Here is a 16350-nt window from a genome sequence, read left to right as displayed (position 1 = left end):
CGGGTTCCACACGGGGCGCGACCACAAGGGGGCACTGTTACACCGGGTTCCACCCGCCGCGGGTTCCATTGCTCCGGGCCAGGGGACGGCGGACCTTCCCATTTCATCCCCTGATGCCCCACCACCGCCCCGGTGAGGAGCCAGCCCCTGCCCCGCGTTCAGCCTCTGTGTACTGAGTGCCTCGTATGCTGGCTGGTTCTGGGGACAGAGCCCCGAGGAGGAGAGCCCTGGCCCGGCCTCAGGCTCCAGCCCAGCAGAGGAGACACCCATCACTACATGTTGACACCCCGGGGTGGTCAGGCCTGGGGGGAGGCCCAGGCAGAGGGCTCAGAGACAGGGCGACGGAAGCACTGGGACAGTAGGAGCCAGAAGAGCTGCTGGGACCAGTCCGGGGCCATCAGACATGGCTCCCTAGAAGGGGGGCAACTGAGCAACCTGTAGCAAACAATAACCATAACAGGTTTTACAGTTATGTCGTGCCAAGTGCTGCACACGTGCCCACAGCCAGTGAGTGGCAGAGCCAGGATTCAGACCGAAGCTGTGGGACTCCCGAGTGCAAGCGAAGAGGAAGAATCTATTTCACTGTGAGCTCCTCCAGGGCGGGATTTGGCCTTGTTCTCTGCCGAGTCCTCACTCCGAGAACAAAGCCTGGCACAGTGGGTGCCCAATAAATGTTTGTCCTTTTATCTTAAACTAGAGGTCCAGTGCACAAAATTTGTGCACTTGGAGGGGAGTCCCTCAGCCTGGCCTGCTCCCTCTCACAGTCCGGGAGCCCTCAGGGGATGTCCGACTGACGGCTTAGGCCCACTCACCACCACCACCGCTGGGCTCGCCAGCCACGAGCCTGGCTTCTGGCTGAGTGGAGCTCCCTGTGGGAGCACACTGACCACCAGGGAGCATCTCCTGCATTGAGTGTCTGCCCCCTGGTGGTCAGTGCATGTCATAGCGACCGGTCAATTCGCCATTCGGTCGATTTGCATATTAGCCTTTTATTATATAGATGAGTTTAACTTAACACACGATGTGGGGGGGAAATAGCAGAGAAGCGAGGCTTCCTGTGTAACTTTCACATATACATAACAGCATCTTATGTAACCACAGGATGTAAAAGCAGGAGGTTGACACTGGTCCCATGTTATGAGGTCAGGCACAGCCTTTATTCAGATTCACAGCAGGGCTTCAAACAGGAGGCCTGGTCCACCGTGTTTCCCAATCCCTGAGCCTTTCCCGTGTCCACAGAAGATCCGGAAACACGCCCAATTTTCTGTGACGCTAAGCAAGTCTCTACCCATCTCTGGACTTCAGTTTGACCCTCTGTGAAATGGACTTTTTTCTAGGTAATATTGAAAACTAACATTTACTGAGTACCTATTACTTGTCCACTCGTTATAAATGCTTTGCACTTATTATTAAATGCTCACAACTTTCTGAAGCAGGTTCTGTTATCATTCTCATTTTACCAGTAAGGATATTGAAGCACAGAGAGGTGAAATGACTTGCTTGAATAAGCGGTATAACCAAAATCTGAACCCAGGCAGTCTGACTCCTGTGCATTTGTAGGCTTTTAATTTTACTTTTTTTTTTTTGAGTAATCACTCAGGTTACTTTATGTACTATTGCCACTGCATTGTGCTAAATGCAATTAAGTTTTGGCCTTAAAGCTTGGCTAAAAAAGGAAAAAATTAGAAGTTGCCCCTTGGTGTGGTAATAGTAGTAGTAGTAGTAGTAGTAGTAGTAGTAGTAGTCGTAGAAGAAGAAGAAATGTATAACTGTCTTAGGATATTCCCAAAATTAAGTAAAATTCCCCCCTCCCCTTTTGGATCTTACTTAGCCTTGTTCCATCTCATATGGAAGGAAATTTGAAGACCTGGAGAGGCAGAGACAAGTCAAAGCACTTGCGTGTCCCGTTTATTCCACATCCAAAATAGTACCATCAACATTCAATCACTGCCAGTCCTGCTTCCTACCATTTTCAAGGAATGGATTCTTCATCTGAATGACACCCATGACCCATCCTATTTGGGTTTTTGTTTGTTTGTTGTTTTTTCAGTAATTGGACATCAAGAGAAGGGTGTTTCTGTATCCAATAGCCTGGATAGTTTACCTTCCAAGGAAGAAGGCACTTCAGTGTTGGAGACTGATTGCAAAATTCCCCAACCTTCCCCCACCCATGCCCTTGAATGTGACTATATTCCTTCCCCCACCCAGAGGTGGAGTGGCTCAGTTTGTTGAGCATCCTACCATGTACCAAAAGGTCACCGGTTCCATTCCTGGTCAGGGCACATATCCAAGTTGCGGGTTCAATCCCCAGTGGGGGTGCATACGGGAGGCAACCAGTCATTGTTTCTGAAATTCTCATAGAAGTTTCTCACTACAATCTCTCTCTCTCTCTCTCTCTCTCTCTCTCTCTCTCTCTCTCTCTCTCCCTCTCTCCCCACCCCTTCCTCTCTCTCTAAAATCAATAAAAATATATTAAAAGAAAAAAAAAAAAAAAAAAAAGATGCCGAAACCGGTTTGGCTCAGTGGATAGAGCGTCAGTCTGAGGACTGAAAGGTCCCAGGTTCGATTCCGGTCAAGGGCATGTACCTTGGTTGCGGGCACATCCCTGCTGGGGAGTGTGCAGGAGGCAGCTGGTCGATGATTCTCTCTCATCGATGTTTCTAGCTCTCTATCCCTCTCTCTTCCTCTCTGTAAAAAATCAATAAAATATAAAAAAAAAAAAAAAAAAAGAAAGAAAAAAAAGAGTCCTAACCAGTTTGGCTCAGTGGATAGAGCGACGGCCTTCGGACTCAAGGGTCCCAGGTTCGATTCCGGTCAAGGGCATGTACCTTGGTTGCGGGCAGATCCCCAGTAGGGGGTGTGCAGGAGGCAGCTGATTGATGTTTCTCTCTCATCGATGTTTCTAACTCTCTCTCCCTCTCCCTTCCTTCTGTAAAAAATCAATAAAATATATATATTTTTAAAAAGAGATGGAGCCCTGGCTGGTTTGGCTCAGGGATAGAGCGTTGGCCTGTGGACTGAAGGGTCCCAGGTTCGATTCTGGTCAAGGGCATGTGCCTTGGTTGCGGGCACATCCCCAGTGGGGGGTGTGCTGGAGGCAGCTAATGGATGTTTCTCTTTCATCGATGTTTCTAACTCTCTATCCCTCTCCCTTCCTCTCTGTAAAAAATCAATAAAATGTATTTAAAAATATATATTTTTTAAGTAATTTTTTAAAAAGACAGATGCTTCCTTTAATACTTCTGCACGCACCCTCCCAAAATTCCTCATGTTACCCGACCATGTCAACATTATGCTGACTTTTATGGTAATCACATCGTTACTTCTTTTTTTCCCCTAAATGTTTTTACTGATTTTAGAGAGGAAAGGGGGGATAGATAGAAACATCAATCAGCTGCCCCATGCACGCCCCCGACTGGGTATCAGGCCTGCAACCCAGGCATGTGGGACACCCTCAACCAACCGAGAGCCACATGGGCCAGGGTGCAGTTACTTGTCTTAGTTTTCCTGTTTACCTTTTGTTGTTGTTAATCCTCACCTGATGGTATTTTTTCCATTTTCAGAGACTGGAAGGGAGGAAGGGGGAGAGAGAAATATCAATGTAAGACACATCGACTGGTTGCCTCCAGCAGGCAAATCGGGATTGGGGAGCAAACCCACAACCCAGATATGTACCCTTGACCAGGAATCGAACCCACAACCCTTTGGTATGCAGGCCAACACTCTAACCACTGAGTCACGCCAGTCAGGGCTTTTCCTGTTTATCTTTTGTCTCTTTTAATTTATAGATTTACCCTTCATTCCTTTTCCTCCCTTGATAATTGCTTTTTTAAAATTATTAATTTTGAGAGAGAGAAAGAAACATCAATGTGAGAAACATTGGTTGGTTGCCTCCCCCATAGTCCCAACCAGGAATTGATCCCAAGACCCTTCCGTGCATGGAATGATGCTCCAATCAACTGAGCCACACTGGCCCATGCAATTATTTGCTTTTTAATGTAATTTTATTGATTTCAGAGAGAAAGGGACAGGGAGAGAGAGAAACACCAATGATGAGAATCATTGATCGGCTGCTTCCTGCACATCCCACACTAGGGATCGAGCCCGCAAACCAGGCATGTGCCCTGACTGGGAATCAAACCATGCCATCCTGGTTCATAGATCGACGCTCAACCACTAAGCCACACCAACTGGGCTGCTTTTTTTTTTTTTTAATAAAACTTTATTGAGGTATAATTTACAGGCCATAAAATTAACATGTTTTAAGTGTATAGCTCAAAGATTTTAAGTAAATCAACCAAGTTGTGCACCATCACCACGATAGTTTTTTATATTTCTATCACCCCAGTAAGATCCTTCCTTCCTATTTAATCTCCAGTCCCTCTCCCAACCATTAATCTACTTTCTGTCCCTATAGATTTGCCTCTTCTGCACATTTCCTATAAACGGAATCATATGCCCTAGCCAATTTTGCTCAGTAGATAGAGCGGCGGCCTGTGGACTGAAGGGTCCCAGGTTCGATTCTGGTCAAGGACACATGCCCAGGTTGCGAGCTCAATCTCCAATCTCCAGTAGGGGGTGTGCAGGAAGCAGCTGATCAATGATTCTCTCTCATCATTGATATTTCTAGCTCTCTGTCCTTCTCCCTTCCTCTCTGAAATCAATAAAAATATATTTTAAAAAACAAAAAAATAAGTAAATGGAATCATGTGACCAGCACCTTTCATTTAGTGTTCTTGCATGAGATAGCATGTATGGTACTTCACTCCTTTTTTATGGCTGAATATTCCACTGTAGAGATAGACCATATTCTGTTTATCCGCTCACCAGTTGATAGCTACTTGGGTGGTTTCCACATTTTGGCAATTATGAATAATGCTGCTGTGAACATGTACATCCAAGTTTTTGTATGTATATATATTTTTTTCTCTTGGGTAGATACCTAGAAGTAGAGGTGCTGGGTAATACGGTAATTCTATGTTTAATTTTTTTTTTCCAATCCTCACCCAAGGATATTTTTCCATTGATTTTTAGAGAGAGTGGAAGAGAGTGGGAAACAGAGAGAGATATCAATGCAAAAGAAACACATTGATTGGTTACCTCCTGCATGTGCCCTGACCAGGGCCCTGGGCTGGGGAGGAGCCTGCAACTGAGGTACGTGCCCTTGACCAGACTCAAACCCCTTCAGTCTGCAGGCTGACGCTCTATCCACGGACCCAAACCGGCTAGGGCTAGGTTTAATTTTTTTTTTTTTTAACTGCCAAACTGTTTTCCAAAGGGGCTTCACCATTTTGCATTCCACCAACAGAGTCTGACAGTCTCCGTTTTTCCAAATCCTTGCCAGCACTTGATTTTGTCTGTCATTGCGATTACAGTCATTCTAATGGACAGGAAGTGAAATGCTAATTATTTCTTGAAGAAGCCAACCATGTGTCCCATAGAACCCCCAGTCTGGATGTTACTCATCCCCATTGGATCATATAACATCCTGTATCCCCTGAATTTCCTGTTAATTAGTATTCAGTTGAATGGTATCAAATTGCCAATATGCAAAATTTTTCATCTGAGCACATCTTAGCGCACCTCCCTTAGGGACAACAGAAGGAATGTCTGCTATTCTATCTGATACCGGTAAGAAAGAAAACGTTACCTGGTGATGTCACAGGGGATCCTTCCTGAGGTTATCCAAAACAATAACATGTATACACGGGAAAACTTTTTAAATAGAATAGAGCAAAGGTATACACGGAGAAAAGGCAGTCTCCCCAGGAATTCTTGTACATCGTGGTGGGAGTGTGGGCTGAGGAAGCAATCTGTCAATACTTGGTGAAATTGGTAGCTGTGCCCTTTAACCAGGCAATGTCTCTCCCGGGTATATATTGCAGCAGACTCTATTCCATTCAAACTATTCACTTCCCTCCCTCACAAGAGGATTTACTTACAGCCCCACAGATACCAAGCTTAACCATGTGACTGACTTCACTCAACAAAATGTGAGCAGAAGTGTTGAGAGCCTGAGCACATGGTTTACTATTCCCTTTCCCATAATGCCCAGAGGCTGCCTCAGCCCCAGGGTGAAAACAAAGTGGACCATGTGCTCAGACACCAGATACAAAGCACGCAGCCTGATGAATCAAAGCTGATCAAAGTAAAGAGTCAGTATAGACGTCTCTGGAGAAGTGGAAAGAAAAAAACTCAATGATATAAATGACCATGATGTACTTCCAACTGTAAAATGCTCCCAGTCACCCCTTCCAGGTTGAACTCCGAAGTGTCAGGCAGAGATTGGTTGGGCACCATCAAGGAAACACAAAAATATCCAAGCTCTGTCTCCAGGCGCTGATGGAGAAGGAGCAGGTCAGGCCTAGAAACAAAATGAGTATGAGGCACTAGAAAGGGCTGTCCTACTCCTCCCGCTCTCCCCGGTGAGGGGAAATCCATGGAGAAGTCTGCCTGAGGCTCCCCACTGTGACCTCTTCAAGCCCCACAGGTCTGCCAAGGAGAAGGAAGGTAGCAAGCAGCTCAAAAGGGCAGCAAGAACTAAACTGAGTCAGAACGGAAAAGGGGGTTGCGGACCTCCCAAGGACTCTCCCCTTATTTTATAGACTAGAGGCCCAGTGCACGAAATTCGTGCACGGAGGGGGTTGTCCCTCAGCCCAGCCTGTACCCTCTCCAATATGGGACCCCTCGAGGGATGTCGGACATCACTCTCACAATCCAGGACTGCTGGCTCCCAACTGCTTGCCTGCCTGCCTTCCTGATTGCCCCTAACCACTTCTGCCTACCAGCCTGATCACCCCCTAACCACTCCGCTGCCAGCCTGTTTGTCCCCAACTTCCCTCCTCTGCTGGCCTGGTCACCCCTAACTGCCCTCTCCTGCAGGGTTGATCACCTCCAACTGCCCTCTCTTGCAGGCCTGGTCCTTCTCGACTGCCCTCCCTTGCAGGCTGGGTGCCTCCCAACTGCCCTCTCCTGCTGGCCATCTTGTGGTGGCCATCTTGTGTCCACATGGGGGCAGGATCTTTGACCACATGGGGGCAGCAATATTGTGTGTTGCAGTGATGATCAATCTGCATATTACTCTTTTATTAGGTAGGATTTTAATGGAAAGGAGAGCTACAGGCAAAGTGTGGCTGCCTCCACCCAGCGTGTGCAATGTTTGCCAAGGGAGAAGAGGGGGGTAGCTACCTCCCGAGCATAGACCGAAGGAGCAGATATGACGTAAATCTCACTGGAGTCTCCATCTTCAGGGCGATTCCAATCTACTGACGGGCTGCCAGGGGAAAAACAAAAACAAAAAAGCCTCAGGCTCCTTAAATTCTCAGATCTTGTTTTCCTCACCCACCACAGAGGGGAACCAAAGCCAACTAGAGGAACTGAGAGATGAAAAGGGCTGGGGTCGGGAAGGCCCCTCAAGGAATCAAGCCCATTGCACAATGGAGATTGACGCCAGCAGCCCGCTGTGGCCCAGCCCCTCACCTCGGGTCATCCCCGGATCTCTCCCGCGCCCTCAGGTTGTTGAGTGCATCAGGGAGCGCCAGGACCGACGGATCCGGGCTACTCGGCAGCAAGCGAGACCCAGGACCTCGGCCAGGGCCGCAGCGACGCACGTGGACCAGCAAGAGCGCAGCGCCGGCCAAACCTGCGGCCGCCAGCAGCCCCAAGGCCGGCGGCAAAAGGACGCGCGGCGGGCCACCCTGCCTTAGGCCCGGCGGGGCCGCGGGCAAGGCGCCTTCGCTGCCGTCGTCGTCGTCGTCGTCCGCGCCGTCGGAGCGAACGGGAAACTCGCAGCGCGCGCCCATGTAGCCGGGCGCGCAGGCGCAGACCAGGCCGGAGAAGTGGGCGTAGCAGCGGCCGCCGTGGGCGCAGGGCCGCGCGGCGCACGGGTCGGCGCGCTCGCGGCAGTCGCGACCGCCGAAGCCCAGCGCGCAGGAGCAGCGCCGCCCGCCGCCGCCCTCCAGGCACGTGCCGCCGTTGGCGCAGGCGCGGCCCGCGCAGTCGTCCAGGTCGTGCTCGCAGCGGGGGCCCGCGAAGCCGGCGCGGCAGCTGCAGCGCAGGGCGTGGCCTAGGTCCAGGCAGAGCCCGCCTGTGGGGGAGGGGCGTCAGGGGCGCAGTTCCTGGAGAGGGTCTCCCCGCAACCCGCCCCCGGTAGTTTCTCAGCTCGGGCAGCCCCACCCGCACCTTTTCTCGGGTTTCCCTCTGAGTATCTCCATCTAACTCCAGGGCCAGCCGCTGGGAGTGTGCGTGGAGCTTCCTGCCCTCTGGTGAAATCTTGGATTAACTCAGCCTCACCTTGTCGCCTGCCTGTGTCTCTCTTTTTCTATCGGCCAGAACGACGGGTCTGAACCACCTGGCCTTTGCCCGGGCCTTCTGCCTTTTCCCTTCCTTCTTTTCTCCATTCTTTTCAGGTTTCTCCTCCAGAGCTCTACCTTCAGATCTCGGCTCAGATGTCCCCTCCTCCAGGAAGCCCTCCGGGAATCTCCCTCCACCCCAGTCCTGCACTCCCCATGACTACTCTGGGCTGTAGCTGAGGATGACTCTACTCTGTCTCCCCCTTTGGGCTGATACCCCCCCATGAAGGCAGGGCCCAGCAGAGCTGTCCTGGTCACGGCTGTGTCCCTAGTATCAGACAGCCCAGAATGAATACTCAGTGTTTTGGTGAGAATTCGTTATAATAAAAATGCACCAAGCTCTTTACACTAATACTAAAACGTTTAGCACCTAGTTCAAATCAGGTCTATCCATCTTTCTCTGGATAAAGCCAGAACCCTCCCCCAGGGCCCATGAAGTTCCAGAGGATCTGTCCTGGTCACCTCCTGACCTCATCTCTCACTCACTGCGTCAACCACTCTGGCTGCCCTGAGATCCTCTGCACACCTGGCACATTCCTAACTCGGGGCCTTTACAACGTGCTGCTCCCTCCGCCTGGAACATAATCTTTCCCCAGATCCCACACTGCTCCCTCCCTCACTGCCTTCAGCAAGGTCTTCCCTAGCCGTTCTCGCTAAAATGTCAACCTGCCTCCCTCCCACATACACTCCCCATCCCCTTTCTGGCTTTATTTTCTTCTTATTTTTATCACCATCTAACCTCCCACACACTTACTTATGTATCTTGTTTACTGTTTACCTGCCCCATCAGCTCTGTGAGGACGGGGGCTTTGGTTTCATTCCCAGGGCCTAGAACAGAGTCCAGCACATTGTAGATGCTCAGTAAATAGCTATGAGAGAGGTACAGTACCTCACTCACCCCTTCGGTAAAAGAACAAACTGAGGCTGGGAAGAGGGGCACTTCTCCAGGCCCTGGGGCGAAAGGAGGCGAAGGCAGGGTTGCCACCCACGACTGTCTGAACCAAGCCCTGCTCTTGCACACTGACCATGCAGTGACCCTCACCCTCAGCCCTGATGTTCTGGTCTCCCCACCTCACCGTTTTGGCATGGCTGCAGGCTGCACCGGTCCACCCTCTTCTCACAGTTGGAGCCTTGGAAACCAGGTGGGCAGTGGCAGACGTAGGCAGAGTCCGGGTCTGTGCCTCCCACGCACAAGCCGCCATTGAAACAAGGTCCATCCGCACATGTCACCCCACTCACCTCACACTGCAACCCATAAAACCCACGGGGACAGGCACATGCGAAGGATCCGGGTGTCTCCTGGGCAGGGGCAAGAGGACTTTAGATTGAGGTCTCCTTGGAGCAAAATCCCATCCCCTTCCTTAGCCTTGACCCTGGGGGCTGCTCCTGGTCAGGACTCGCCTCCCAGCATGCAGGGGCCTCACCTAGAAAGAACCTCCCAAGACAACCCCTCCCTCTGCTCTAAGTTTCTGGGTCTGCCCGTCCAGCCCACAGGGAAGAGGCTCTGGAGGCCCTGAGAGAGCCCCTTCCCACCTCGACTCCTTTGCCTACCAAAGGCTGCCTGCCTCGTCTGCCCTCCCCAATTCTGTCTGCACAGCCCATCTGGAGCTCCTGGCTCTGAGCCACCCTCTCCCATGGATCCTTCCTTAGATCTCTCCTTCGAAGGCCCTTCCCCTCACGTGAACCCTGAGTATGTCTCCCTGTTCCACGCTGGCATGTCCAGGGGGGTCCACGTTATCCCAGTACACACCAGGCTCACTCCCACAGCCACACCTTTGCTTACCCCAGGCCGCTTACCTGGCCTACCCTCTGCAGTCCCCTCCCCTCAGCCAAATGGGATTTCAGAAGCCCCAGCCCCGGGCCCATCTCCAGGAAGTCCCCTCTGTTACGCCCCCACCCAAATCCCCACAGGAAGGACAGTGTGTGGCCCCTCGGCACTCATCGTTCCCACCCTACACCCTCAGGTGCCACCTATTGGGTCTGCTATCCCCGGTCCCATTCCTAGCACCCCATCCTAGATGCAGACTGGACAGCTCTAGGAAGCCCGCCCCCAACACCTACCCCAGCCTTCCCCAGGCTGTGGTCTCGTGGAGCCCCAGGCAGGGGATGGTGGGAACTCCCAGGGTAAAACACTACTCATCAGGAAGAGGTGGGAGGGGGTGATACTAACACTACAGCTGCCCCCGTTGGCACAGGGATTCCCATCACAAGGCCCGGGACCAGGCGCGAGGCACCCAGTGACAGCAGAGAACGGGCCCCTGGAGCTGAGACAGGTGCTGGTGGAGACAGGGACGGTGCAGAGGGGCCCGGTCCAGCCCTCCAGGCATTGACATTCATCAGGCCGCTCACAGAAACCGTGCTCTGGGCTGCAGCCGGCTCGACATGCCGCTGTGGGGGACGGAGAGGCAGAGGGAAAAGGAATATTCATGAGGGCAGAGTTGTGTCTAAGTGCGTTCTGTGCACCATCTTGTTTCATCCTTTTGACAGACAACCCTCTGGGCTAGATGGTATTGTATCCCCCAGGTCACAGACAGGGAGACTGAGGCCTAGAGAGGTGGAATGACGCGCCCAGCAAGAAAGTAAAGGAGTGAGGAGGAGAACCCAGGCCACTGGGCTCCAGAGTCTGTGCTGGTGGATGAAGAATGTTGGAGCTCATCCACGGTCTGAGCCTGGAAATGGGAGAATGAGGGAAGGGCATCTGGGGGTTGGGGAGGGACCCTGGCTTTTTATGGGAGATGGGAGGGTCTTGGATTAGGGCAGGTCTGGGAAGATCTGGATTAGCCTAGGAGCTTTGGTGGGGCTCAGACATTTGGGGAGCTGTCTGAGGATTCCCAGGATGGAGGTCGGGGATCCCAGGGTTTAGAAGGCAAAGGGGTCTGGCCTGCATTTGCAAGGAGGGAGGAAGGGAAACTCGGAGGGGTTTCCAAAGCTTCTGGGTGGGGGTAGGGAGGGCCTCAGAATTAGGAGAGCTCTGTTGGTCCTCGCATCTGGAAATGGGAGTGGGTTAGGGGAGGAAGGAGGGATACCAGCATGGGAAATGGGCATGGGATTTCTATTTGGGGCAAAAAGAATGCTAGGAAGAGGAAAGGGGGCTGGAGTGCCAAGGCAGGGCTGGCGAGTAGTCTAAGGTCCTCAGTTTCCCTGAAGCGGGGAGCTGGATCACGGGAGGGAGCTAAGGCCCATGAGTGAGACTAGAGTGGGGCCTGGGGTACATGGGCAGCAGTCAGCGGCATTCCCTAGTTTCCTGGAGTGGGGTTCTGGGGTATCTGGTGAGGGTTCTCCAGTCCCTAATTCCCTGAAGAAGGCTGCAAAAGGGCCCCAGGGTGGGTGAGTGGAGCTAAAGCAGGGCCGGAAAGGAGTTGGGGCAGAACTCGGGACTCACGCTGCGCCTGGCACTCGTCCTCCACCGGCGCGCAGGGGCGCAGTCCCGGGCTGCACCGCGAGGAGGCACTGCGCGAGCGGCAGAGGCGCGCACACGCGGCCCCGACGGCCGGCGGCTCGCAGCGCGCTCGGTAGGAGAAGCGCAGCTCCCAGGCGCCGGCGCGCTGCACGTCCCGAGCCCACGGGCCCCCGGCCGCCAGGCGGCGCCGGCCGGCCACACGCGCCAGCAGACTCCAGGCGGGCCCTGCGGGAAGGGAGCGACGCTGGAACGCCCGGCCGGATTGCGGCGCACTCAGTCTGGCCATAAAGCCCTAGCGCGCCTGCTCGCACTCTTCCTGGCCCCTCTTAGCAAGGCCCAAACACCCCTTTTCAACCCTGAGAATGGGGGTTACCCCCTTAGCAGCGCGGTGATCCCCCCTACTGCGCCCTGAGACCTTTGATGTCACAATCCCATCTAGTAGCCAGTGACCATCACTATGATCACAGCTCTTCCATAGAAGCCAAAATACCCCAATGTTTTGCACCACAATCTTTGTGTGTGTGTGTGTGTGTGTGTGTGTGTGTGTGTGTGTGTGTGTTGTTTGTTTGTGGTTAATCCTCACCTATTTTTCTTCCCATTGGGTTTGTTGTTTTTAGAAAGAGTGGAAGAGAGGAGGAAAAAACAGAGAGAAATATTGATGTGAGAGAAACACATCGATTGGTAGCCTCCTGCATGCACCCTGACCAGGGCCCTGGCTGAGGAGGAGCCTGCAACCGGGGGCACGTGCCCTTGACCAGAATCGAACCCGGGACCCTTTGGTGTGCAAGTCAAGGCTCAGTCCACTGAGCCAAACCGGCTAGGGCTGCCCCACAATCTTTGTATTTTAGTGATGAGACCTCTAACACCCTGTGACATTTGCTATCTCTATATGGCCAAGGGAAAATAACGGGTCTTTTGAAGTGAGGTCATAATATTCCCAAATTGTGCCCTGGGATCTTCCTATAGGAAAATCGTGACAGAGACCCCAATTACTAAACCATAAATTACCCTTATTGCTTGAGGCCTTGGAAATACTGGGAGAGTAGCAGTTTCCCCTCATCAGAGTTGTCACACTCCAATATTGTGCCACAGCTTTCTATATCAAAATGATGACACCACCACCCTAGCCGGTTTGGCTCAGTGGATAGAATGTCGGCCTGCAGACTGAAGGATCCCGGGTTCCATTCTGGTCAAGGGCACATGCCTGGGTTGTGGGCTTGATCCCCAGTAGAGGACATGCAGGAGGCAGCCGATCCATGATTCTCTCTCATCATCATTGTTGTTTCTATCTCTCTCTCCCTCTCCCTTCCCCTCTGAAATCAATAAAAATATATGTTTTTTAAATGATGACAACACCCACGTGGGCTTTACATGACATCAAATTCCCCGAATTAAGGATAAGATCGCCTCATATCCCTCCCTGAGACCTTTGCTCAGTATCCTCTCTGATAAAACCGCAGCAGTCCATGCTCCCTGAGGCCTCTATATGGACACAGTGACAGAGCTTTGTGTTCAAGAACCAAAAGTAATGTACCCCTGGTTCTCAAAATCAAATGGTGGCCAAGCATGACGGTCTCTGTGAGCTGCTGTATCCTGCTCTGGTGGCTTTAATTCCAAGGTAGTAAGTGTTCCTATCTATCACTTACTATTGGGACCACAGACTCCTACATGCAGTACCAGGACATTCCTGTATGGACATGGCAGTAGCCCTCGAGCTGTCAACACCCAGCTCCACCCTCCAGGAGCTATGATGGCATCCTGGGTCCAGCAATCCTGTGAGAACCACCCTGCAGACAGCCCAGGTCACTCACGTTGGGCCCCAACTCCCACCTTCCACACCGTAGTCCCGAGACTGAAGACACTCACCTCCAACCTGCTCTCCTAACTCTTCTCTCCAGGTTTCAATGATGAGAGAGAAGGTGCCCTGGAAGGGTGAGAGGAAAGGATGAAAAACAGTGGTCAGGGCGAGCACTTGATGAAGAGCAGGGTTTAGGGGTAATGGCCATTCCTGGCACCAGGCAGGCAAGGCACAGCTTCCAGAGGGGTTGGTTCAGGGAAGGAATGGCAGTTTGGGCTTCCTTTACTGAGCAGTTAGTAAGTGGTGAGGACTATGTTCAAGATAACCTGGTGGAATCCCTCAACAGGGACCCTTGTGAGGTACCATGATGTCCCCATTTCACAGGTGAGGAAACTGAGGCTAGAAAAGGAAAGTCACTTGCCCAAAAGAGCAAGGGTCTTAGACTTCAAATACAGGTTTGTTCACCTCTGTGCTTTTGGGGTTGTGGGATGGGAGAGAGGATTTTGGAGGTGAAAGAGTCACGAATACAGGCCCCAATTGGAAGATCTGAGAAAGGACAAAGTGAGAGGTGATTGGGGGGTCCCCAAAGCAGGGTGTGAGAGGGTCCCTAGGTGCAAGTAAACTTGGAGAACAAAGATAAGAATCCCAGTATTTAGAGATCTCCAGGGAACAGAGGCAGAGTTCTGTGGATTTTTTCTTTCCAGAGGTTGAGTTGTGTGTGTGTGGGGGGGGGGGGGAGGGGTCGGGAATTTGGGGTCCCAAGCATGCAGGGCGGGGATCATAACATTTTGGATACCTAGAGGGCAAACTGGAGTCAGAAAAGTTGGGGTCGTTAGTAAGTAGGGTTTATGAGTCTGAGAAAGGGAGTTTCCAGGTGGTAGACTTATTGGTCTGGGAATTTGGAATGAGGGGGAGAGTTGGGGCCTTGGAAGTTGGAGGACAGAAAAAGGGTCAAGGTTTGGGTAAGGGCTCCAGCACGAGGGTGCCGGGTGCCCCGGGGCCGGGTCTCACCGGCCAGGCGTCCCGGAAGGGCAGGCGCATCAGGCCGTCGGGCAGCGGCAGGTCCGGAGCTGGAGCCCGGGACTGTTTGGTGTAGACGGGTCCGCGCGCACTCAGCGCCGCGCCCACAGCGCACGGAGACTCCGCGGCCTCCTCTGGGATCCCCGGCTTCAGGCAGACTCTGAAGAAGAGGCGGCAGGGGCCCCCGGCACTGCAGGGGGACCTGGGGGCCCCTGGACCTGATCCCGGCCGGAAAGAGTGAATCTGAAGCTCGAAAACGCCTGCCGGCCGCGCCTGGAGCGTTAAGGGGCACAGGGTGACGGGACCGCGGGTACCCGGGTGTCCTGTTCGCCCTGCGCCCCTTCCCCAAGACCTCCGGTTCTCGCCCCGTCCCATCCATCCCTCTCCACTCCGCTCTGACCTGGGGAAGGAAGAACAGCGCCAGGATCGCCGCCCAGGACAGGCGTTGAGGCATCCACGGGCAGACCATGGCCTTTTGGAGGTCTGAGGAGCCGCAGCTGCTGGCTCCGGAGCCTTATATTTGAGGAGGCGGCTCCGCCCCTTCAAGTGCTCCGGGGCTCGAGGGGGCCCTCGGGGAGGAGGTGGAGGGGAAGGGGAGCGTGCTGGAACAACCGTAAGTTTGTCTGGTGGACACAGGCAATGTAGTGAGGGTGTATGTGTGTGGCTAAGGATGGGGTAGGTGTAGGGGGTTGTGTAGGATAAGATGGTGTGAATGTGAATGTGTGTGATGTGAACAAGAGCTACCGGAGGGCAGACATGACTTTGTGATAGTGTGTCTAGGTGAGATTATGTGGCTCTGCGTGTGACTCAAATTGTATGTTAAGCCTATTTGTGAGGCTGTAACTAATTCTAAGATTCAGTGTGTGTGTGCACAGGCACTCGCGCCAGCATCCACATAAGAAGAGAATGGAGGTGCATGTGACTTCATGACTGTGTGACAGAACGTGTGGCTGCTCCTCTGCCTGTGTCAGAGTATATAGGAGATCCTGGACCACTGGGTGTTGTCGATATGAACCTGTGGTCTGTGCAGGTGCCTCTAGGCGGCCGTGGGGAGGGGGTGGGAGACTTGAGTGTGGGAGGTCCGTGGGTATAGCCTCATGTGGATAGGATGAAGGTCCCGAGTCCTTTGTGGCTGTGTTCTCCCCTCCCCAAGACAAAGCCATCCTCCCAAACCCACATCATGGATGCAGCAGACGCCAGGGCAAGGAGCCCTGGTCTGAGGGGACTACCAGCTGTATGTAAATGCCACCATCTGCCGGCCCCGCGCCCCTCCCCCTTGGGGCTACAGCTGGGTGGCCCGTTTGGCCTCCGGAAGGTGTGAGGAGCAAATGGGCAGGAAATTCCATCTTCACATCAAAGGCCCTATCCCTCACTCCAAGATGAATGGGGGGCGGGGGGGGGGGGGGAAACCCCAGGGCCCTCCAGAAAGGAAAGTTAGGAGCAGGTGTTCCAGCCCACTCACTCTGTCACTCTGTGCCAGGTGCTGAGCAAAGCCCTTTAGGTGGAGTAAACTTTTTCCTCCCAGAATAAAAATTTTAATACTTAGAGGCTAATAATTATAGAAAATACAGGTGTTTCATATATATATATATATATATATATATATATATATATATATATTTTCTTTTAAAATGAAGATAAAGCATAGCCCAGCAGAGTCAGGCAGACAATAAGTTAATAATTTTTTTATTTTATTGATTTTTTACAGAGAGGAAGAGAGGGATAGAGAGTTAGAAACGTCGATGAGAGAGAAACATCGATCAGCTGCCTCTTGCACACCC

The 16350-nt window shown here is 52.5% G+C and overlaps 1 protein-coding gene across 2 annotated transcripts; it reads right to left on the bottom strand.

The window, feature by feature from the left end:
• Nucleotides 1–5703: 5703 nt before the first annotated feature.
• Nucleotides 5704–15038, bottom strand: DLL3 (delta like canonical Notch ligand 3). 2 transcript variants are annotated; one of them, XM_054710816.1, is made up of 9 exons: nt 14970–15038; nt 14561–14842; nt 13618–13675; nt 11734–11976; nt 10522–10739; nt 9428–9650; nt 7480–8086; nt 7189–7273; nt 5704–6364 (listed from the first exon to the last, which is right to left on the bottom strand). In XM_054710816.1, exons 1-9 carry the CDS (start codon nt 15036–15038, stop codon nt 6359–6361), a joined length of 1791 nt encoding a protein of 596 aa, XP_054566791.1. In that variant the 3' UTR covers nt 5704–6358. The 2 variants fall into 2 exon arrangements, with proteins under 2 accessions (XP_054566791.1, XP_054566790.1); XM_054710815.1 differs by lacking the exon at nt 5704–6364 and having other exon boundaries at nt 7089–7273.
• Nucleotides 15039–16350: the final 1312 nt, after the last annotated feature.

The sequence above is a fragment of the Eptesicus fuscus genome, chromosome 21 (assembly GCF_027574615.1).
Source record: "Eptesicus fuscus isolate TK198812 chromosome 21, DD_ASM_mEF_20220401, whole genome shotgun sequence".
Lineage (NCBI taxonomy): Eukaryota > Metazoa > Chordata > Mammalia > Chiroptera > Vespertilionidae > Eptesicus > Eptesicus fuscus.
The sequence above is the reverse complement of the archived record's forward strand: the minus strand, read 5'-3'. Positions and strand labels throughout refer to the sequence as shown.